General features: G+C 41.8%; 1 protein-coding gene across 1 annotated transcript in view; it reads left to right on the top strand.

Moving 5' to 3' along the window:
* The first annotated feature begins 4,804 nt into the window (after positions 1-4,804).
* The window catches only part of CLTRN (collectrin, amino acid transport regulator), a 59,704-nt gene continuing 39,672 nt past the window's right edge, over positions 4,805-24,836 (top strand). The window contains exons 1-2 of the mRNA XM_089693610.1: positions 4,805-4,895; positions 6,416-6,474. Of these exons, the coding sequence (XP_089549736.1) occupies positions 4,805-4,895; positions 6,416-6,474 (150 nt within the window). The remainder of the gene's footprint in view (positions 4,896-6,415; positions 6,475-24,836) is intronic.

The following is a 24,836-nucleotide window of genomic DNA, read 5'->3' as shown; positions in this document are numbered from 1 at the left end:
CACGAAACACGTCTAGGAGGAGCCCTTGCACGCCTTGACGTCACACCACCAGATCAGGAGGTCCGGCTGCCACCCCATGGTTCCACTGGTCAGTGTATTCAGGAGCTTATTATTACTCACAATCACCTTGTGCGTTTATGCTCATATTGTTACTTCATTAATTTTATCTAAATAAACCTTTACAATACTACACTATGAGCACTTATATCTTTACCACTTGGCACTGAGCCTCCACACCTCAGCCCAGTATTCCAGGTACCTGTCCAGGCTGGAGAAGTAAGAGTATTAGACCAGACCATTATCCCCGGCACCTACCATCTGAGCGACCACCAGAGGATACTTCCATCACCAGGCCATACCTTCACAGGACGTTCGCCTACATGAGATCTTTATACGCGCATTAAGATTGCGCTTCCGGTGAGTGGGCAATCTCTCCATATCTCCATGTCGGGATACTGGAATACACTCGTTTTTGATTGAAGTTAAACGTAATACCTTGGACTGTTCATCATTCAGTTTATAGGACTGTATTACGTAGGATTTATATCTGGCCGATTGTATATACTGTTTATTGATTTATTCATCTATTTTTATAGCGCTGCACTCCCTATTTTATGTTGTATACACAAGAAAGGTTTTGTGGTTCCTTTTTAGTGCAATAGCTGCTTACACGGTGCGCTCGCTAGCTCACACACTTACAGTAAAGCATGTTTGCTTTGCCTTTTGTGGAAACTAAGGGGTTAATCCTCTGCAGTGTGTAAAAAGGATGTTTTATCCTGTCTTCTGTGATCCTCCCATTCTTCTACTGTCTCCAATACATTTGCTGAAAGAACGGAGCATTGGGGGCATGCTGCACATGCTCAGTTTGGTGTATATTACTAGAATGTTTTTTTTCTCTTGGGAGAGTACATGTGTCACGTTCCTTGGTTGAAGGCCAAGTTGACAAGAGGGCTTCCCTTGCAGCTCTGGTCCGAGCACCCCTGAATGTGGTGACAGAGGTGCAAGTCTCAAAGAAGCACGGGTGCCGATAACTTGATAGCAGGTGACTGCCACAGTCAGGGATGTAGTCAAGATGAGCCAGGGTCATACACAGTGAGACAGCAGTGTGGTCAGGAGGCAGGCCAGGGTAGATACCAGGTTAGCAAGCAGAGCGAGGTCCAGTAGCAAGCCGAGGTCAGCACCAGGAGATCACCGGAGAATAGTCAGAGGCAAGCCGAGGTCAGCACCAGGAGATCACCGGAGATTAGTCAGAGGCAAGCCGAGGTCAGCACCAGGAGATCACCGGAGAATAGTCAGAGGCAAGCCGAGGTCAGCACCAGGAGATCACCGGAGATTAGTCAGAGGCAAGCCGAGGTCAGCACCAGGAGATCACCGGAGAATAGTCAGAGGCAAGCCGAGGTCACCACCAGGATATCAGGCAGAGAGTAGTCTAAGGCAAGCCAAGGTCAGAATTCAGAATCCAAAGAGCAAGGTCAGGAGCAAGCCGGGTCAGCAATTGAAGATCAGTCAGTACAAACAGGAACACGAGTCACAGGAAGCTGAAGAACATCCGACGATTAGTACACAGCAGAGTCTCCTTTAAATAGGCAGCTTGGCGCCAATGAGGGAAGACCTGCGCGGCAATGCACGATGGCACATAGAAATACACGTGCGTGTCAGTGCACGCTGAATATTAGCCTGGGCTTGTCTGTGTGCTTTACTCATTGTGAATACTCTGCAGTGTGCAGAGACCTACGCGCCAATGCGCGATGGCGCGTAGGAATACACGTGCGTGTCAGTGCATGCTGAATATTAGCCTGGGCTTCTCTGTGTGCTGATAAATGTGCACAAGCATTATATGCACGGGAATTAGCATTAGCTGAAGAAGAATTCGCATGAGCTGCACTAGTTTCCTGACAGCATGTGATCAGCACAGGACCAATCAGCACTGTCCAGACAGAGGGTCAGGGGTTATGCAGCCTCATAGAACAATTAGGGAAGAATGAAAACTCCTACAAGATTAACCAGTGCTCAGCTAAACATTGATAGAAGTCACAAGACTGCTCTAACTGCTGATGAGAAAAGGTATTTAGCAGTTTATATTTACTAAAATAATTGCACGTCCATGTTCTGTGTACTGTGGGAGACCAGGTATAGTGGATGCAGGGTCCTGGGTTTAGTAAGACTTTAATGGTTTTAGGTATACACGTAAACAAGCTTGACATAAATAATCTTTTTGGTATGTACTGTATTTGTACTAAGAGTCTTCTTTCCTCTCATACTTTTTTTCCCCCAATGTAACTATGTCATTTCTTTAGCCTCTATGGCAGTCTGCTAATTTCTGGAGTGATTGCACTTTCAAGAACTGAAGGCAGTGATTGTGAACTGTAATAAACAGTTTATTGGTAGGCTTATATGTACAACCTGGATATATATTTTTTCATTATTCTGTAAAGATTGTGGTCTTGACCGCCATAACCCATGATTTTGTCCCTTTATGATCTTTATTTGAATATAGCAAGTAGATATACGGTGCCTGTGTTACCTTGATAGTCTATCATGCCACATTCACATTTCATGCAATACAGTTGCAGTGCTGTGTATTTCAGATCCTTTTTGTAAAGTTTTTACTTGCATTTCATATGCTTATGTAAGCCACACCAAAGGTTCAATTTGGCTGCTATTTTTTTTAACACATCATGCTAAAACATAGACTTTTTTAGGTAGGTGACCTGTGCAGGTAATTAGAAATGTTTGCAATAGTACTGGATCAATTTATGCATTTTTTAGGAACTAGCAACATGATTGAAGAGTGTGGGGCATTCCCAATGATGACACTCAGAGAAATGATAAACTACCTGGTCAAGAATTCAGTCTCAAACAGAGACAGCTATTTCCTTCATGGTGAAATGACATTTCTTCATAAGAAAAAAAAAACAATGCTAGGAGCTATAACAGCGTCAACTCTTTTGGGGAGGCTGTCCACAAGGATTGTGTCTATGGGAATGTTTGATCATTCTTCCAGAAGTGCATTTGTGAGGTCAGGCACTGATGTCGGACGAGAAGGCCTGGCTCGCAGTCTGCTCTCTAATTCATCCCAATTGTGTTCTGTCGGGTTGAGGTCAGGACTCTGTGCAGGCCAGTCAAGTTCCTCCACCTCAAACTCGCTCATCCATGTCTATAAGGACCTTTCTTTGTGCATTGGTGCGCAGTCATGTTGGAACAGGAAGAAGCTATTCCCAAACTGTTCCCACAAAGTTGGGAGCATGAAATTGTCCAAAATGTCTTGGTATGCTGAAGCCTTAAGAGTTCCCTTCACTGGTACAAAGGGTCCAAGCCCAACCCCTGAATAACAACCCCACACCATAATCCCCCCTCCACCAAACTTTGCACTTGGCACAATGCAGTCAGGCAAGTACCGTTCTCCTTTGGCAACTGCCAAACACAGATATGTCCATCAGATTGCCAGACAGAGAAGTGTGATTCATCCCTCCATAGAACACATCTCCACTGCTCTATAGTCCAGTGGCAGCATGCTTTACACCACTGCATCTGACGCTTTGCATTGTACTTGGTAATGTATGTCTTGGATGCAGCTGCTCAACCATGGAAACCCATGAAGCTCTCTACGCACTGATGTTGTGCTAATCTGAAAGCCACACAAAGCTTGGAGGTCTTTAGCTTTTGGCTCTTCAGACAGTTGCCGACTTCTGCGCACTGTACGCTTCAGCATGCACTGACCCCACTCTGTCATTTTACGTGGCCTACCACTTTGTGGCTGAGTTGCTGTTGTTCTCAGTTGCTTCCACTTTGTTATAATACCACTGACAGTTGACCGTGGAATGTTTAGTAGCAAGGAAATTTCACGGATGGACTTATTGCACAGGTGACAACCTATCACGGTACTACGCTTGAATTCACTGAGCTCCCGAGAGCGACCCATTCTTTCACAAATGTTTGTAGAAGCAGTCTGCATGCCTAGGTGCTTGATTTTATACACCTGTGGCCATGGAGGTGATTGGAACACCTGAATCCAATGATTAGGAGGGGTGGCCCAATACTTTTGGCAAAATAGTGTATGTTGTCTCCTGCTGCTGACGTCACCTTTCAAAATGCTAGTTGTCTGTCTGTCATACTGATCATGTGGCTTTAACACTTTCTATGTGTCTGACCCAGAACACGCATGCAGATGGGGGTGGTCTGACTTCTGCTAGACTGTCTAATGACACTGGCTGCATACTTGTTACAGGTGTGACTGATTAAAGCCTAATGCAAGCGGTGGGCCAAGAGGTAGGCAGAGGTGGCAACTGCCTTGGGCACTTTAGCAGGGAAGGATGCAAAAAGAGCAGGACCTGTACCTTATGCTGCTGAAGTCATTCACAGCGCATGTGGGCGCATTTTGGCCTTTTTGCCTTTGGTGCTAAAAGACCTTGTCTCAGCACTGCCTAAAATAGCAAGATAACCACAATTTTCCTCTACGGCTTGTAAATCTTTTATCTTACTTCTGATGTTGTCTTCTCATTGTCCTACAACAGAGAAGTGTTTTAACAAGAGCAATGTTATACAAAAATATACATTTTATACAATCTTCTACTTAGAAACCTGTATAATACCCATCTAAGCAATCATTGTTGGTCCTATCTGGCAATCACGAGGAAATGCAAATAATTTTTATAATTAGTGTCTTATACTAGGTGACAAATTGCTAGAATAACATGGCCATTTCAGATCATTTGGCTGAAGACTGAGAGATTAATAATTAAGCCCTTTTCACTGGCTAAGTTTTTAAGACGGCTTCTCAGTGACCCAGAATTCTTTTTTTCTCATGGATTTTCATTCTACAAGGATGCTGGCAAAAACTCTAATTCTTATTTTCTCTCTGTTCAGTTTCGGAAATTCTAATCTGTGCAAACCAGGTAAAACCAAATAATTAAAATTTACTGAAATGTACAACCCTGATCATATATTGGTACATGAAAGGTGGAGAAGTATCTTAGCATTCTCTGTTTTATTGTTATACAAATTTGGAGGGACATGTTTTGTCTTTGTAATGCCTGCTTTCATTTTTCGAACCAGATCTGGAACAATATGTGCCGTAATCTGATTGACTTGTCTCGGTTTTTATTCATTAGACTATTTATTAATAATATATTAAAGTATTAACGTTTATATTGTATTTGTAGAGTTATAAATAATATAAAAGGGGAGTGAACTCGTCATACGATCTGAATTATTTGAACTCAGTCATGCAATAAAGGGACTGTGTATTTGCAATAAGTGACCACAGTTGGTAGGCTATGGCTATTGGAACACTGGACTAACAGCTTGAGACTTGCCAATGCCAATATGGCAATTCTTATTGACCTCTAGCAGTACAAACCTATAGAGAGTCTGTCTGTCATATACAATCCAGTAGATGATCATATCAGTTTGATAGAAGACAGGTCTATTCTTGGTGCAATGTTCTATAGTTGTGGTTTATATGAATGGTGTATATGAATTCATAAGTTATATAAAATATGCATAAAAGCCAGCACTAAATTATATTATCCCAGGTGGATAATTGTTCATTTGTTATTTATAATTTGTGAAACTGTAAGCCTCCCATTATTAGCTTTTCAGTATAAACAAGAATATTAAAAAAACAACTAAGTCACAAATTATAAAAATAAATAACATGGTACAAACAAGATCAAGAAAAGCTGTTTGACTGATCACAGAAATACAAAGCACACTAATGGAAAGAAATAACTGAATGGATCAATAGTGCTATTTGTACCATTGTTTTAAATAATCCATTAAATCACTTCTACTTTGGCTGAGTTCCAGATTCAATGACGAAGAACATGTGAAGAAGGCATACAAATATAATTATTATACATAATTTGTTTTTAAATACAGCTAGTAAATGCGCGACCCACTCATGACCAAGTCATTTCGCACATTACGTATATGTTGTAACATTAGGAAAATTGTTAGTTCATGTTTTTCCTGTGTTTCATCTAGTGTTTATTTGTAAAGTGATTGTAGCCATATTAGTGCACTTGCAACAAGTATTGATACTTTTTTACAAGTGAATTTTTTTTCCGGGCAGGTTATCTAAGGTCTACTCCTCTTCTTCTAGGTTCAAGCATTACATCATTAAGCAGTAAGCTTGTACTGCTTGGACCTAGAAGACCGCAAATGCTTTTCCTGAAAATTGAACTGTTAATTCAAATAAAAAAAAGTATTAGAGACAGTACTCTATTGTACTCTATCAACTACAAGAACATATTGGTAAGTTAACTGACCCCTGACCAAATTGACCCTAAAGTGTATGTCTGACACTAAGTTGTATGCCCCATGGAGACATGATAGGTATGGTTCTAAGAAAATGTATAAGTAATATAAGCATAATGTGGTGGGAAATAATAATGAGTGTTTTATTAATCTTCAGATGCACCAGGTGCCTTTAAAGTTCGACTTAGTATCAAGAAGGCTCTGGGCGACAATGCAGTAAGTACATATTTCTCCTGTGATAAAATAGCAAAACATTGTTCCTTTGCATTGATTGAGTATTATGAAATATTGGAGTGCATTTCAGTTCTATATATTTGTTTTTTGCACTGCGTGATTATAATTTAAAGAGTTGTTGTACAAGATGTTATTCTCCAGCCAAGCCTATTTTTTTATTTTAGTACACTTGGAATCATAAATACTTCAAGTTTTTATTACTGTCCATAACTTTTGTTGAAGATGTTTCACCTAAGTTGATGTTCGTTCCTGTGACAGCTGAAGACGGGAACAGTTTTCACTGGAATAGAACGACACAGACAGGAAAAAGAACCTGACAGATGTACTAATTCTTTTCCAAGAAAAAAAAAGTGATTTATTGCGGTCGGTGTCTTTCTTAGAGTTAGAACTCCTTTATACACATGCAGCAAGAGTGCAGCAGAGTGCTAAACTTGTGTTAAAAATATCCAACACCGTTAAAATGAAAAGCTGTGACCTTCCTGGTACCCATCGTGTGGCCTTAGGGCCATATGTGGCCTGTATGTTCTCTCTGTGCAACCCACAGTATCTTTGGCAGGGTCTGCCACCTTGGGCACTAATGCAGAATGGTAGCAGGATTTTGGGTGCTGGGAGGCTCTCTGGGTTCCCACACCTGGTATTATTTTGAAGCCATTACTGTCAGGTGGAGTGATCTGTGCAGGACAAAAGAAGAAAGTCATCAGAGAAAGAGAGAGAGTGAGAGAGAGAGAGTGGTGTGGGAGCTTGTGCCATATTACCACCTTCCACCAATGGAAGTGTTACCGGCATTACCACTGATGACCAATGTAAAAGATGCAGGGGGTGGGGTGTAAGAGCGCTGCCACTGACTATCAATGCAGGGAGGGGTGGGAGGGGTGGGAGGGTAATATTGTTATTGACTATCAGTGAAGGAGGTTTGAAAATACAGCTAGTAAATGCCATTGGTAATCAGTTTGAGTGTAACTACTGTAGTCACTAACACCAATGCTGGAGGTTATTATTGCAGCCACTGACACCAATGCTGGGGGTTATTATTGTGGTCAGTGTCACCAATGCATGCTGGGGGTTATTATTGCAGTCCCTAACACCACCATGATGGAGGTTATGATTGTGTTACTAACACCAATGCTGAGCGTTATTTTTGCAGTTTTTGACCCCAGTACTGGGGATTATTAATGCGGTTACTGACACCAATGCTGGGAGTTATTATTGTGGTCAATTGCACCAATGCTGGGTTTTTTTTTCTGTGTTTAATGGCACCAATGCTGGGGGTTATTATTGCAGTCTCTGACACCAATGCTGGAGGTGTTTATTGTATTACTGACACTAATGCTGAGGGTTCTTTTTGCAGTTATTGACACCATTGCTGGAGGTTATTATTGTGGGTGTAACTACTGTAGTCACTAACATCAATGCTTTGAAAATGAAAGCTAGAATCTAATTGTCATCCACAGCTGCTTCAGATTTTGTCTACCCCAGTCTTAGTTAATTCCACTAAGATACTTCAGTTTAGGAAATGATCTTCTATTGTGTGTCCCCCTGGAGGTATCAGGGCCATGTTTTGGGTGAGATCCTGCCATTAGAAAAATCTGGATCAGAAATGACCAAAGTACACGTAGAAGCTGTATATGGCCAGTACAAGCAATGTGTTAAAATGATCAAAGAGCAGAATTTATAAATGTTCAACATGCAGCACATAACAATAGAGGTCAGTAGCTGCCTAATCCATAAAACTATGTTATAGAACATTAAAATGACCATGCACAATCCGACTGCCTCACCATATCCCCTGAGTCAATTTCTGCCCTAAAGAGGGGCACTCTGTTCCCATATGTGCTCCTTTTTAGAGCAATATAGGGGAGAAGGATCATGCAGAGATCATTGTAGTTTAGCAATCATTAGATGTGGTGGCTGCATTAGTTTCCTTTTTTTAAGCTTTTTCCCCTCTGTTTTCACCTGGTGATCTGGCCATTAATACAGCTCCTGTATCAGAGTGCCTATACTCTGAATGAAGGACCATAGGGCACCTTTGGTCAGCAGCATTTTTAATCTGCGGGGAGGGGATTTTTAGATGTACTAGCAGATTTAGATATAGTAACAAATTGATGTCAAATTCCAGCTCACATTTTATTCAGTTACAGCAGCTATTTTCCTTTTGGGGTAAAAAAAATAAAAGCTGATCATTTTAAGCACCAGGGGTGGACTGACAACTCATGGGGCCCCCAGACAATAGGGGATCATGGGGCCCCTGTGTCCTTGCCCAAACTCAAAAAAAGCCTATGAAAAAGGTACCGGGGCATCTCATGGGGCCCCCTACTGACCCCGGGCCCTCGGGCAGTTTCCAAATGGTCAGTCTGCCCCTGGTAAACACCCCTGTGAATGGTAAATGGTTTGTCTCACCTCTAACTGATACATCTACAGGACATCCTGTTCTGTTGAGAAAAAAAAACAGACTTACTGGCCATATCACAGGTGAAAATAAAGAAAAGAAAGCCTAAAAAACTAATGCAACCATCATTTCTGAGAATTGGTAAGCTACAATTTGGGCTTAATACTGCTTTAATGTATATGGCAACCTACGTTAGTTGTTGCAATCAATGTGGAAAAAACATCCGTTAAAAATCATGTCAAGCTTATTGATCGACATAAGACAAGTCAGGATAAAAGAGAAGTTTTGAAAAAACTGCTGGACTAGTGTGTTTTCTTTAGGCAATTCAATAAAATAAACTGTTTTTTATTGTATGTGTAGCGCTACCCTCTTAAGAGCCACTGAGTATTTTGGGTTTCCTTGTCTGTTATGACCCTGATTTGGAAGCACAACCCCTGCAGACACCAAGGTAGTACGTTTGACCAGGAGAAGTCCCTGGCCCTGAAACACAAAGTAATCACAATATTCTGATTGTATTGAGATCAAAGTAAAAAAAAATAGTACAAGCACAAAAGAGATAACAGTAAGCATGTACAAAAGTTAGACACTCTGAAAGGCTCAGCCAAATGATTAAGCACAGTACCACTTCTGAACAAACCCAAAATGTCCTGCAGGAACAGAGTTTAAATGCCAATTCCTGCTCTGAGATACATTCCCAAAATGAGCTGAAATAGGCTCAACCAAAATCAAAATTTAGACTAACTCACTTTTGGTTTCTCAGTGCCTGAGAACATGGTTTAACTCTAAAGATGGATATGTAGATATTAATATCCCCTTTAATACCACCCCAGATTATACAAACAGCTCTTCTGCGTGCTTGTTGGGGTCATTTTTGGTGCACAAGGTTGAGGTCCTTTTTATTTGTGAGTAAGATTTCTTGAAGGAGAAAAGGCACAATAGTAGTGGAAATAGGAAGGGTCCCTTTGTGGGAGTAAGTGAAGGCACAAATTGATATAGATAAGGAAGGGGCAGGAGTAGACTTTTTATTCCAGTAAGTAGGGATTTGGCTTGATGAAGAAAGTTCCTTTACAGCCATAATGTATTGAAATTTAGGTAATAACAGTGTTACTGTCCCCCAAGACACATGTGCTGCAGGCGGAGTCCTGCATTCAGAGCAATGGAGAGGGGAAACACTAAAGCTTTAAGCTGCAGTACTGAATTGGGCTAAGAAGTCTGTATTTCAAGTGGTAGACTATGATGCAAGATGTACTGCACTGAAGTAACTGAAAAAACAGCTGGATAACTGGTAACTGGGGAGAATTTGGGTTGTGGAACCCTCTCACCAAGTCTGTAGTCTAAGTAGAGTGAAGAACAGTCTCTTGGTTGGGGGACCACCTTGTCCTCTTGCTCCCTCTGAGAAGGAAGCAATACTGGTCACGATTCCATGATATGTCTGCCTGTAGGGTCGACTCTTCTATTTGTCAGCAACACCAGTGATCTCTAGTCCTTCCGTCCCACTTTCTGATGCGACCCGATCCGGTCTGGGCCCTCGGATTTCCACGCTAGTATCCAGCACACATCCTCACCCTCACACAGTCTCTCACCTCCCAAGAAGTTCCCAGGCTTTTAGATTATATAGACCCCCGCCCCTTTGCCATCTCCTCTGGGAAATGTAGTCTGCTTTCAGCCTGTCCGGACACTACAGTCCTGCCTCCAGCATGCAAGTTAAACAATGCTTTGCTATACTCAAGTCTGTAATAGCTAAACTGTAAAACACTGCCACCTTGTGGCCAAACAATATCCTGCAAACAATAACAGTGCAGTGTATTACATATGTAAGCATGTCCAAAATGGAACACAGAAAAAGTATGCAGTTAATATTTTGCATGGACATGCAGCTGTTGAAGAGATAAGGTACATTTTAGGAATATGTTTTGAGTTGAAAATGGTTACAAGTAATTTGTAATTACTACGTTCTTTTGGTCAAAAAGGGAGATGTACTATGCAATGTTGCTCCTTTATACATGATGCAACATTAGGACATGTATAGATCAACAAATATAGTATGTTCTCTGTTGCACTAAACTTGTGTTTGAGAACAATTTAAGATACTTCTGAGCTCTATTTGAGTTCCTTCACAGTCTATTTTACCTCCAGTAGATGTTCTTCTGACCAGCATGTGACCTGCTTGTGCATTCCCAAGGGCACCATAGGAGTTCTGACATGAATAAAAGCTTGTATACACAGGGACCTGGGCACCAAGTCTGTATCTGCAAAACATGGTATGCTGTCCTACTACCAGCTAGCTAACAAAACTGACAGAAGCGGTCTTGTGTTTCATTTCAAAGCTGAATTTACTTTGGTGAGAAGTTCTGTAAATATACAATAAAATCACATAAACAGAGGTTACAATATGTTTTACACGTCTTTCACAAATACATACAATGAACACATTTCTTTGCAGACAGCTACCTACAAATTACATCAAATACATTGGAATTAAATCCAGATATACAGTATATAGGTTTAACAAACAGTGAACAGACTTACAAACATATAAGTATCAAAGGGAGAAAGGAGGCCTTCTGTCAAGGTCCTACCTTTTCCCTGAGGTTATGTTACTCCATGTGCTGGCGTCCATCTTGGATTCTGCTGTGCATGGTGGGAATCATTTTTATGCCTTCAGGTCTCTGAGGTCACCCCCCCAGAGGGGCGTGGCTGATGACATATAAGCCTGTGGCCTGCACATGCTCTTTGCACTTGTGTCTTGTGTCTTTGTGTTACTATTACTCTGTTCTGACTCTCGTGACTCTCCTGGTATTCTGATTCGGCTTGTGACTTGACTATTCTTTGTATTCTCCTTTGATCTGACCCTCTGTTGCTGTACCCGGCTCGTGACCTGTGATTCTCGTCTGCTGTCCTGTACTGTTTTGTCCCGTTGTTGTTGACCCCGGCCTGTCTGACTACTCTTTTGTCTCTTCCACCAGCTACACGCCATTGGCGGCGGCCATTACCGCAGCTGAGGTGTCTCGGGGGCCGCGACCTGGTTCCTGGCTGCGTCAAGTCCATCCCCACCATCAGGGGCCCTGGTGAAGGGCAGCCTGGGACTTAGACTCCGCGCCCTGAGGGACTTCGGTCTGTGGGTGGTGGTTGTCGTCAGCCAGTGCGTTACATTGTTAGGCCTGCCTGTCCGTTCCTCGGCTCCTGCCCTGACACCTTCACTGGCGTGTTCTGCTAGAAGCTGGAAATGGCACTGTAGTGGTGGATGGAAAATCTTTATTTTACCTCTTTCCGTTCACCAATAGACTACAGACGGCAGATGGGAAGCTTTGCCAATGTGGGCTAACGTACCTGTACATCAGCCCACATTGGCAGCTCCGGCGTGGCTCATAGAGTGTGCACCTGATAGTCCAGCAATCGGTTTATATCACCAGGCACAGTGGATCATATTATCACTGTGTCCAGGCAATCACATGGTGTTTTACCATATGACTGCTGTGTCCAGTCACAGCAATCACATAGTAAACATAGCAAAGTGAAACTAAAGATGCAGTGCAAGCCACACCAGTGTCCCTGATCACTGCCTCCAGTGTCACTAATCACTGCCCTAGTGTAGTGACAATAAACAATGCAGCCATCCCTGTCACCTGTCCACACAAAAACACCACCATACAGTAGACCAATGTCCTGATCACTGCCATACCAGCATCCTGATTACCGCCATACCCCTCACCAGTTCCCTGATCACTGCCATACCCTATACAAGAATCCTGATCACCCCATATGCCATACCAGCATCCTGATCACCCCATATGCCATACCAGCATCCTGGTCACCTCCATACCCTATACCAGTATCTTGATCACTGCCATACCCCATACCAGTGTTCTGATCACTGCCATACTCTATACCAATAGTATGATCACTCTCATACCCCATGCCAGTGTTCTGATCACCGCCATACCCCATAACAGCATCCAGATCATCACCATACCCCATACCAGTGTCCTGACCACTGCCATATCAGCATCCTGATCACCGCCATATCTCATGCTAACTTCCTGATCACTGCCATACCCAATACCAGCGTCATGACCACTGCCATAGGTCATACCAGCGTCTAAATTTCTGCACAATGGATTGAATTTAGATGGACCATAACTGTTTCAAAATTAACAACAAAGCTATGCTAACAACTTTCCTAAGATGGAAGTTTTGGAAGGGATTAAATACTTACCTTTCCTTCCTCTCCTGGCCTCCTCCTGGGCTGTACACATAATCAAAAAATAGACTTTTGGTCAGGTTAATTCAGTTACAGAGACGTATCAGAGTTCAGATTGGCTTATCTTTTTCCTTTTGGCAAAGACTATATAACCATAACTAGACCTTTAGCATTGTGAGCAGCCTAGATGGAACACAGAGCAGCATTTAGATGAAACAGGTAACAGCATTTTCACCTGGAGAACACAATAGCTCATTGGGAGGGTTGCCACATCAACACTGACTAGGTTACAGGAAATAATATTGTGTTGTCTATGGCTGGCTTTAGATAATAAGATAGGATAGATAGTGGTGGGGGGGTTACAAAACCTGCAAGGTTTAGTTATCCACTGTCTAAAAGCTGTCCTAAACATTTATCCTTTCATTTCACATCCTAAAAACAGAAGTTTTACGTTTATTCACACACATACAGATTTGGTCAATAGGGTGAAAAAAGAGGTTAAACTTGTATCTAATGTTGCCCTTAGAAGTTTTCATTGGCTGCCAGGTGCCAAGTATGTCCTTTAAGATATTCATAGATCTGATTTGGCCATATAAGTTGCTTCCTAGATTTTAATAATTTCCTTCAGTCATTGTTTTAATGCAGATGACTTTTGGCTTTGATGTTTACTTCTTTGGCATCTCTTCTTATGATCTTAATGTTCTAGACACTGGGTGGTGCTGTAGTGCAAGCCACTTTTAAATTCCTCCATCCTTACAATAGTTTTCTCAAAATAAAACAATTTTTTGAGACTGATAGATAAGACCTAATATTTTTTGTCTTTTATTTGATATGTTTAAGTCAGCTAGCAGATAAATATGAAGTTTTTATGAACACTTTTTTGTTTAATTGTGCAGTTCCATTGTATTTAGTTTACTTGTTATTTTATTCCTTATATTGACAATCACTTTTATGCTTGTAAACAAAGCAAAAGAAGATGGATGATAAAGAACACTTGTATTTATTTCATTTATTTGAACATTATTTAGTATACTACATAGCTATGGTGTTGGAGAACATACTACTCAATGAAGTATAATACGATAATAAATGAGAAGAAAATATCAGCACTGCCCTTGTGTTTTTCAAAGGATGATGTTAAATCTGAACTCCATGCACCAGCAAATGCAGTTACAGTATGTATTTATTAAAGAAAATCATTACATGTATGGCAAATGCAACCAGTTGAAACACCTGGATTAAACTGAATTTAACTTGATAGTCTTTTCTAATGCATTTTTTCAGAAGCACTCAGACTGGGAGAGGAAGAGGCAGTACATGGGGCCAATTAGGTGTCCTACATTTAGAGAGTTCTTTTGGAATTCGGCCCCTGTATGGCCGGCTTGGACTGGATGGGTGTATATACATATCCTTTGGCAGCCACGACAACTTTCCCTTCAACTCTCTATTTAGCTTGTAGGCAGGGCATGTCTTAAGTACCTTGTTTGGGAGAAAACACTCTCACACAGCCTCACACAAATATCCTTTATATATATTTAGAGTAAGCTTGACTAAAGTAGCAAACAATCCTTTCTTTGCACACGTGTAGCCACCCTGCCCTAAGCAAAAGTGTCTATTTATATTTAGTGGTGCTAAGCTGCAGTCAGCTTAGCTGAACTGATAGTTCAGCTTCTTTGGGTTACTCCCACACCCTTGTAACTGTATGGGAGACTGGCAATAGCATGAAAGCTACAGAGTTGTGAATATGTATCTCCCCCTGGCCACCCAGTAGGAGCTTCCTTGCCACTGGTGCATGCTGAATAAGGGTATAAATATTCAGGGTGTGATCTTGAGAAGTCAGCCTGTTCTCCCCTGGGCCTCCAGAAGCATGCCAATTGACGTGGGCTCCCCCATTTAAAAGATTCCCTCTCCTCGGATAATGCAAAAGACTTTCAAGAGTTCTGTGTCCAAGTAGACAACTTAACTCTCCCAAGGCAGTGAACGGAGTCTTGAAGGGACCAGTTCTCTTACAAGGTTCTCCCTTCCCATGCATTAATGGCTTTAGGACACCTACAGGTGGGAATGCTAATTGCACATACATATAAACTGTTTGCCTTGAGATCAGGTTTATTCACACCTTCTACCCACCACTTACTAGCTAAAATGTGCCCTGCATTAAGCTTTGTGCAGAGTTTTTAAATTGTGCAAGAACTTGGTTAAAAGCTGTTCTGAGATATATATCCATCTGCCTAGCATTCGAGGAAATGTGTACTATAAGAGCTGATTCACACATGTGCGGTGCGGATTGAAGCTCAGGTTTCACAGCTAATTAATACAGAAGTTGTTCAGTGGTTCACGTCAGGTTTACATCAGGTTCAGAACAGGATTAGCTCTCAGGATTTTTTTTTTTTTTATAAATATTTATTGGATTTCAATCAAATATAGTTAACAAACATATAGAATTTTAACGGCACTGGACACTGACACAAAATTAATTTATGTAGAGAAATGGGGAAAAGATATGGGTAGGGAGATCGATGAGGAACAGCAGAGGAAAATGCTTAGATTGGTTCACGAAAATATTAGTATGAGAGAAGTAGAATTAAATTATAAATGTTTAGTTAGATGGCACATCGCACCGAGTGTGGAGCACAAGATGAATGAGGAGAACTCTCCACTATGTTGGAGAGGCTGTGGAGAAGTGGGTACACTATATCACATTTGGTGGGAATGTTCAAAGATACAGGTGTTCTGGGGGAAAATCGTCCACTTAATGAGGAAAATTACTAAGATCGATATTAGATTGGACCCAGAGTTATGTCTCCTTCATATCTCTGAGCTCACAGTGAGATCATATAAGGACTCAGGGATTTGGTACTTTCTGAGTGCAGCCAAAAGCTTGATTCCTAAGTTTTGGAAAAAAAGGGAGGTCCCGATGGAAGAAGATTATTTGATCAGAATGAATCAGTTATGTGAGATGGAAAGACTTTATTATACACACATAGATGGGATGGAGATGTACCATAAAAAGTGGAGAAAATGGGAAGAATTTAGACAAGAAAGTGAAATATAGTTGATTTATACCTCTTGACGAATAATGATTTTTAGAAATGAGTTTTAGAAAGAAAAAGGATAGTGCTATATATTTATTTATTTATTTGTTCTCTCTCTTTTGGATTTGAAAAGAAATGGCAGAGTGGGATGGAGGGGGGAGGGGGGATATGGTGATGGGTGTGGGTGGGGAGGGGCTTAGGGGGGGAACAGGGCTGTGGGAATTAAATAAATTATGAGGAGCTCTCAGGATTATCCTGTTCACACACATATGCGGTTTAGAAACGGTTCCCGTAAAAAGTCAATAGCCTGTAATCCGCACCTAAACCAGACCGCACTGCTCAGAAATCAGACGTGATTATTTTTCAAACCGCACTGAATCTACACCGCCAGTGCACCGGACATACAGTTGCAAGAAAAAGTATGTGAACCCCTTGGGATTACGTGGAGTTTTGCATGAATTGGGCATAAAATGTGCTCTGAACATCATCTAAGTCACAACAATAGAAGAACACAGTCTGCTGAACATAATACTACACAAACATTAGATGTTGCCATGGTTTAATTGCACATAACATGTAAACATTCACAATGAAGGGAGGAAAAAGTATGTGAGGCCCTAGGTTAATGACTTCTCCCAGAGCTAATTGGAGCCAGGAGTGAGCCAACCTTGACTCCAATCAGTGTGATGATATTGGATGTGTTGCTGACAGCTGTCCTGCCCTTAAAAAACACACACCTGTTTTGGGTTTACTGGTTTCAAGAAGCACTGTCTGATGTGAACCATGCCTCGCAGAAAAGAGCTCTCAGAAGACCTACGATCAAGAATTGTTGACTTTCATGAAGCTGGAAAGGGCTACAAAAGTATCTCCAAAAGCCTTGATGTTCATGTGTCCATGGTAAGACAGACTGTCTACAAATGGAGAAAGTTTAGCACTGTTGCTACTCTCCCTAGGCGTGGTCGTCCTGTAAAAATGACTGCAAGAGCACAGCGCAGAATGCTGCATGAGGTAAAGAAGAATCCCAGAGTGTCAGCTAAAGACCTACAGACATCTCTGGCACATGCTAACATTTTTGTTGACACATCTACAATAAGGAAAACATTAAACAAGAATGGAGTACATGGGAGGACACCACGGAGGAAGCCATTGCTGTCCAAAAAGAATATTGCAGCACGTTTGAAGTTTGCAAAAGAGCACCTGGATGTTCCACAGCACTACTGGCAAAATATACTGCGGACAGATGAAACCAAGATTGAGCTGTTTGGGAAGAACACACAACACTATGTGTGGAGAAACAAAGGCACAGCACACCAACATCAAATCCTCATCCCCACTGTGAAACATGGCGGAGGGAGCATCATGGTTTGGGGCTGCTTTGCTGCCTCAGGGCCTGGACTGATTGTTGTCATTGATGGGAAAATGAATTCCAGAGTTTATCAAGACATTTTGCAGGAAAATGTACGACCATCTGTCCGCCAACTGAAGCTCCGCAGAGGATGGGTGATGCAACAGGACAATGACCCAAAGCATACAAGTAATTCAACAAAACAATGGCTGCAACAGCACAGAATATGCCTTCTGGAGTGGCCCAGTCAGAGTCCTGACCTCAACCCGATTGAAATGCTGTGGCATGACCTTAAGAGAGAGATTCACACCAGACATCCCAAGAATATTGCTACACTGAAACAGTTTTGTGAAGAGGAGTGGTCCAAAATGACTCCAGATCGTTGTGCAGGTCTGATCTGCGACTACAGGAAACACTTGGTTGAGGTTATTGCTGCCAAAGGAGGGTCAACCAGTTATTAAGTCCAAAGGTTCACATACTTTTTCCTCCCTGCACTGTGAATGTTTACATGTTATGTGCAATTAAACCATGGCAACATCTAATGTTTGTGTAGTATTATGTTCAGCAGACTGTGTTCTTCTATTGTTGTGACTTAGATGACGTTCAGAGCACATTTTATGCCCAATTCATGCAAAACTCCACGTAATCCCACGGGGTTCACATACTTTTTCTTGCAACTGTATGTGAACAGGTACCATAGGAAGCAATGTTTTTTCACATGTCGTGCAGACTGGATGCTGTTCAAACCGCATCTAATCTGCATATATGTGAACCAGCACTAAAAGCAAATGAATGACAGTGTGAAGTATCCAGTTACTAATTAGGGCATACTATGTTAAACTTGCAAACTTTAAAAAAATAAATAAAACGTAGAGCTGACCTAACAGGAGACTCCTGCTGGGGGACATTTATCAATTCTGTATCACAGCAAGCCAATGCTAAGCAGAAGCAGTGAGATAGATGTTGAGACATATTTACTACAAGGTTACGTACTGATTCAGAAATCCCCCCTCTGCTGCACTAAAGTCCTTAACCATTTCTCAATAATACATCTGTTTAGAGGGAAAATCTGTCTCAAGTTCATGCAAATCTGCCCTGGAATACAGGGATAGGAATTGCAGATGCACAGGAAACCTGTCCTGTTGTATATACATTGTAACAAGAAGGGCAGCCTGGTTTTTGTCCAAATGGGTTGCTAGTTTGCTCAATAAATGTCCACTTTTTGTTTTAGGACCTCTTACTTTATAAGATCTAGAACTGGTTTTAGGTTATATAACCCGCAGCTTAAATGTTTAAAAATGATTTCACCCCAGATTGACAACCCATGTGGTGCAGTAACACTATCGCAATACATGGTAATATTTATTATGTGTAATAGTGTGTTGCGGTACCATTCATTATGAATGGCGGTTAAATGCAGCTGCATTGCTGTGCATCACAATCCACAGTAACGTACTACCATGAATTGGGGTGCGCTGCTTTAGGAAAAGTGCTATGTCCATCTTTTTGTGCATTGGCATCCTATTCAAAATGAATGGGCTGCCCTATTGCAATGCAGGTTAATGCATGTCACAACACACGTAAATGTGCATGCATTAACAAAAGGCACTAGAATGGCAATATGTAAATGAGACGCTAATATTAGTAACTTGAGTTACTCTTCTTTGGGAAGTTGACACTGCAACATGTGTTTGTGTAACTTTTTGGATAGAATCAATTATGGTGTAATATATAATCACTATTTTCACTATTTTCTTGGCTACAATGTTGTGAAGATTTGTCATTAACAAGCCTGAGAACAAAATGATGGAATTTTCCACTGTAACAGGATTTCTAGTTGTGCGACTAATTACCATGTCTGAAGTTGGTCTTTTTTGTACGTGTACATCTTCACATACTGTACCTAAGAGGCTTCATGTGTCCAAACTATTATCAATTTATTAGTACCACCAATCACTTTAATCTCCTTGTGAAATGTATAGCTGGAATTTGATAGTTTGGATCTGTTTGGAATTTCATTGTACAGGCAGTTATTCAGAACGAATGTTCACCATATACATGGTAATTCTTTGGCAAATCATGGTTATTTTCTGGCAGGTCAATACACTCCACTATCAGCAATTTAAATTTTTTATGTCTACTGTATGTGACAGATGGTGGTAAATACACTATATTGCCAAAAATATTGGGACTCCTGCCTTTACACGCACATTAACTTTAATGACATCCCAGTCTTAGTCCGTAGGGTTCAATATTGAGTTGACCTATCCTTTGCAGCTATAACAGCTGTCGGTAAATTGTCAGTAAAGGATTCTCAACAAAATATGAAAAATTAACATTTTATTTATGATTATATTCAATTGTCCAATTACTTTTGGTCCGTTGAAAATGGGGGGATGGCTACTCTTAAGAGCTGTAATTCCTAAACCCTTCCTCCAATTTGGATGTACAAACCCTCAAATTAAACCTGAGAGTGTGCACTTTCAGCCCATATTCATTATATAACTATAGCTTGAATATGGTTTGGTAAATACCTGGAAAAACTAAAATTGTACCTATGTCCAAATGTATATGGACCTAACTGTATATGTGAACCCAGGCTAAAGAGGCTGCTTGCCTTCAATAGGGATAAATGTGAGCAAAAATCCTGCCCACCGGTCGGGTGATATTATTTGTGCAACCATGATAATTCAAGCGTCTTAATTTAGTAAAGCTGGAGAGTGCAAGATCTGGTGCAGCTCTGCAAAGAAATCAATCAGCTTCCAGGTTTTGTCAAAGGTGAAAAAGGTAAAGTTAGAAGCTGATTGGTTTCTATACAGAGCTGCACCAGATTTTGCACCCTCCGGTTTTAGTAAATCAACCCCACTGCATATACTTTTCACTTTCCTGAGATGGGAAAGAGGGATCCCTATTAGCATCAAAATGTTTATATGGAAAATATACCTTTCAACACCCACTATTAAAAACACTGTGATAAAAGATATGTATTAATGCCTTTTAGATACCATCCATGGAGAAAACACAGAATATACTGGCCTGGGAAAGTATGTAATAGCATTTATTAAAGTGGTTGTAAACCCATAATTCTTCTTTAAAATAACAAATATGTCATACCTGCTCTGTGCACTCAGAAGGTTTTTTTACATTGATGCAGAGAACGCATTAAGGTAAAAAAACCTTCAGCCTTTAGAACAACTTGAAGAATAAAAAGTAATAATACTCAGAAACAGAAATCATGTAAATTTTCCAACACTCATAGGCAGGAGAATGTTCACCACGCCACATGGAGCATCAACCAGCAACTGACACCAGTACCAGTATCAACTGACTGTCAGAAGCTCATGCTGAGAATGGCTGACGCCTTATTCTCAATAAATAGCATTCCATACTTCACAAGGCTAGTGTACTCTGTGTTTTCTTTTTGTTTATGGATAACAACATGGTAACCTGACTTTCACAAGAACTGCTGGCCTTGATATGAGAACGAGTCAGTGGGACATTGTAGATGGACTCTTCTGATCTTGCCTGAAGTGCTGTGGGATTAATATGATTAGAAGTCTACTCAATGATTTGAAAGATAATTGAACACTTCTGTAGCACCCTCCTAGTTTAACTAGGAGGAGATAGACCTTGATGGTTAGTGAGGAACTGATTAGCAGCTCAGGTGAGACAGGACTGAGAAACTGCAGGCCAGCCCCTCTGGAATTTCCCCTTGCTCTGAGGCTTTCGGAGGAGGGCCTTGGTGGCAGTGGATGGTTCTGAGTTTGAGGGACCTCAGCCAATCCCCAACAGGAGGCTTGGCAAGGAGCTGGACTCCCTTAAATAGTACTGGAGTGTCAGGTGGAAGAAGGAGAGAGGAAGATGTGAGGTTGAGGTGGAGGGATGCCAGGAGGCCTTGTGAGATGGGGCCTGCCTGCAAGTATGGAGCTGGAAAAGAGGAAAACTTAGGACTCACTAGCCCCCTAAGAGAGGACCACCAGGAAAGGAGCAGCCCAGCTGATAGGCCTGGTAGCAGCAGCCATTCTGCAACTGGTACAAGAGAGGATCTGAGTGAGCACCCCCTGGGTGGCTAAGGGAAGGAGCACTCTGGTGGGAAACCAGATTAGCCCTCTGCTAGTGACTGTTACCCATTTAAAGGAACAGGAACCAGATCCCCTGCTCAGGAAATCTCCAGATTGTTGGGTGAACAGGAGTTCATCTAGGGTCTGGAGTGGTACAACTAGGAGTTGCTGGCTAGCACTCTAACAGACACTGCATCAGAGAATCTGTGAATAATTCAGTAAGTTGTCCTCAGATATCGGTTCCCTTTGGAATCCTATACATCCCTATACCCTATGCAAGTTTAATCCCCTCAATAAAATAACAAAACCAACGCTCATGACGCCACTGCTAGCTCTGCCAAATTGTTTACAACTGACCGTCATCTTTTTTTTTTTTTTAAATTTGGGTGAGCATGCGTCATCGTGACAAAGCTGGACGCCGTGTTGAATGATGGTTTACACCGTTGAAACAATGTTTTGGGCTTTTTTTGGCTTTTTGTCAAAAACTGTTAATGTTTTTATTCACATTGTACACTTTTTTGATGAATGGATAGGGGGTACCCCATACTCGTTCACAAGGGGATGTCATATGATGTCCACTCAGAAGGAGGAGCATCCCGCCCAGCCATCAATCTGCTATAGGCTGGGCAAAAAGGTGTTAAGAATGGAGAGCAGGGAAGGGGCTGATAAATATGTCATTTATTCGTACCACCACTTGCTGTATTCAATAATAACTGAAGCATAGTAAACTTTATTTACTATGCTTTAAGTTATGAATGAAAAGAAGCCTCTGTCTCCTGTTCATTTATCTGCAGTACAGCTGAGGCTAAAGAGAAAGGAATTGAAGAATCTGTGTCCAAGGTGAGATGTCAAGGGTCTGTTTAAACCCCTGATATTTCACCCAAGACCAACACTGTTGTGAAAAAATTGTAAAATAAATGTAAAAAATTAAAATTAAAACTAAAATTAAACATTGTAAAAAAAATAAATTGTAAAAATCAGACTAAGATTTCTAATCAGACAAAAAAGCCACAGCCCATATTGTGGCATAATTTAACCATGCCTACTGTTTGCCATGGTGCACATAGTGGACTTCTAGTCACCATCTTCCTGGTAGGGGCCCTTGCGCATTACTTTGCCCAGGGGCCCTTGATGCTGTTAAGGTAGCATTGAGACTAGTGGCTTGGGCGTCTCCCCATCTGTGGGTACTTTGTACTTGGGCACTGAGAGCTAATCCACGTCACAGTATTAGGGCTAGTTCACACCATAAAAATGAACTCCATATGCGTCTCCATTTACAGTTCATACCACACTCCATTCCAATGTGTTTTTTAAGAGTTTTGCTGTGTTTCAGTATAGTTCTGTGCATTAAATCCAGCATGTCCTAAAAGAAGGTGATGTGAGCAGGCAATCCCCGACATGAGCCCTGTGCTGCATTAGAACTCATTCACACAGAAGCTGAGGCCCATACACCATGAATCCACCTTTTGTTTATGAGTTTGGAGTCACCAGGTGCTGTGCAGAGGCAGTTTATGTACCTCTATAGAGGCAAAGACACAACCACGTGTCCTATTTTAACAGGTATGTGTGGGGGGGTCCCCAAATGCAATCAATATGTGATCAAGGTTGCTCACCCTCATGTCTGTCAAATTAGGACAAGCTACTGTGTCCATACAGCAGTTACATCCTTATAGACTTACATAGGCTGCCTGCATGCAGCACCAGGCGGCTTCAGTTGCATAAAAAAGGGTGAATTCACAGTGTAACCAATTGCCCTCCAGAGGATTTACCCCCCTTGCTGACCAGGCCATTTTTTGTGTTACAGCGCTGCGTAACTTTAACCCCCTCCCACCTGCCATATAGTGCAAAGGTGGTTCTCTCGTCATATGACGTCCTCCCATTCTAACCGCGCATGCGCGGCTCTGGGAGTGCCGAAGATTTCGGCTCGGTCATGTGATCAGCTGTGTCCAATCACAGCTGATCTCATGTAAATAGGGAAATGACGGTTATCACGCTGACAGCTCGAGAGGAGAGGAGAGCCGTAATTGGCATTCCTTGGAGGGGACATGTACACTGATCATCAGGGCACTGATGATCAGTGTGCCCTGATGATCAGTGTAGCCCCAGCAGTGCCACCTGTCAGTGTCCATCAGTGCCAGCTGTCAGTGCTCATCAATGCCACTTGCCAGTGCCCATCAGTGCCACATCGATGCCACATATAAGTGCCTACCAGTGCACATCAATGCCACATATCAGTGCCCATCTGAGCTGCCTTTCAGTGTCACCTATCTGTGCCAGTCAGTGCCACCTATCAGTGCTGCCAATCAGTGTCACCTATCAGTGCCAGTTAGTGCTTCCTATCAGTGCCAGTCAGTGCCGACTATCAGTACCACCTATCAGTGCCCGTCAGTGCTGCCTATCAGTGCCACATATCAGTGCCAGTCAGTGCTGCCTATCAGTGCCAGTCAGTACCACCTATCAGTGCACCTATCAGTGCCGCCTATCAGTGCCATATATGAGTGCTGCCTTTCAGTGCCCATCAGCGATGCTTGTCAATGCCCATCAGTGCCACCTACCAGTGCCTCCTCATCAGTGCCACCTATCAGTGCCCATCAGTGCAGCCTACCAGTGCCCATCACTGCAGCCTCATTAGTGTATATCAGTGAAGGAGAAAAATCACTTATTTCCAAAATTTTAAAACAAAAACTAAGAAAAAACTTTTTTTTTCAAAATTTTCAGTTGTTTTTGGTTTGGTTTGTTTAGCAAAAAATAAAAAACCTAGAGGGGATTAAATACCACCAAAAGAAAGCTCTATCTGTCTCAAAAAAATGATAAAAATTTCATATGGGTAGAGTGTTGCATGACTGTGCAATTGTCATTCAAAGTGTAACAGCGCTGAAAGCTGGAAATTGGCCTGGACAGGAAGGGGGTATAAGTGCCCAGTAGGCTAGTGGTTAACTGACAATTGCACAGTCATGCAATGCTGCACCCAAATGCAATTTATGTGATTTATAGCATGACTGCGTGACTGCGTGACTGCGGCGGGCATTCTGACACTGAAGGGAACTGACTTGGTGTCACTGACATCCCCAGTGACACCAATATAGTAATCAGTGCTAATGAAAAGCACTGACACTGTACTAATGGCACTGGGCAGGATGGGGTTAACACCTTTTAGATAGTAAGCTCCACGAGCCGGGCCCTCATATTCCTTCTGTACTGAAATGTATTGTAATTGTACTGTCTCCCTTATATTTTAAAGTGCTGCGCAAACTGTTGGCGCTATATAAATCCTGTATAATAATAATAATGTGGGACAATCAAAGGGTTAACTGTGTGC

Source organism: Staurois parvus, unplaced genomic scaffold (assembly GCF_062004578.1).
Source record: "Staurois parvus isolate SC_StPar_1 unplaced genomic scaffold, SC_StPar_1.0 ptg000635l, whole genome shotgun sequence".
Lineage (NCBI taxonomy): Eukaryota > Metazoa > Chordata > Amphibia > Anura > Ranidae > Staurois > Staurois parvus.
This window is presented reverse-complemented; position numbering and strand designations above follow the sequence as displayed.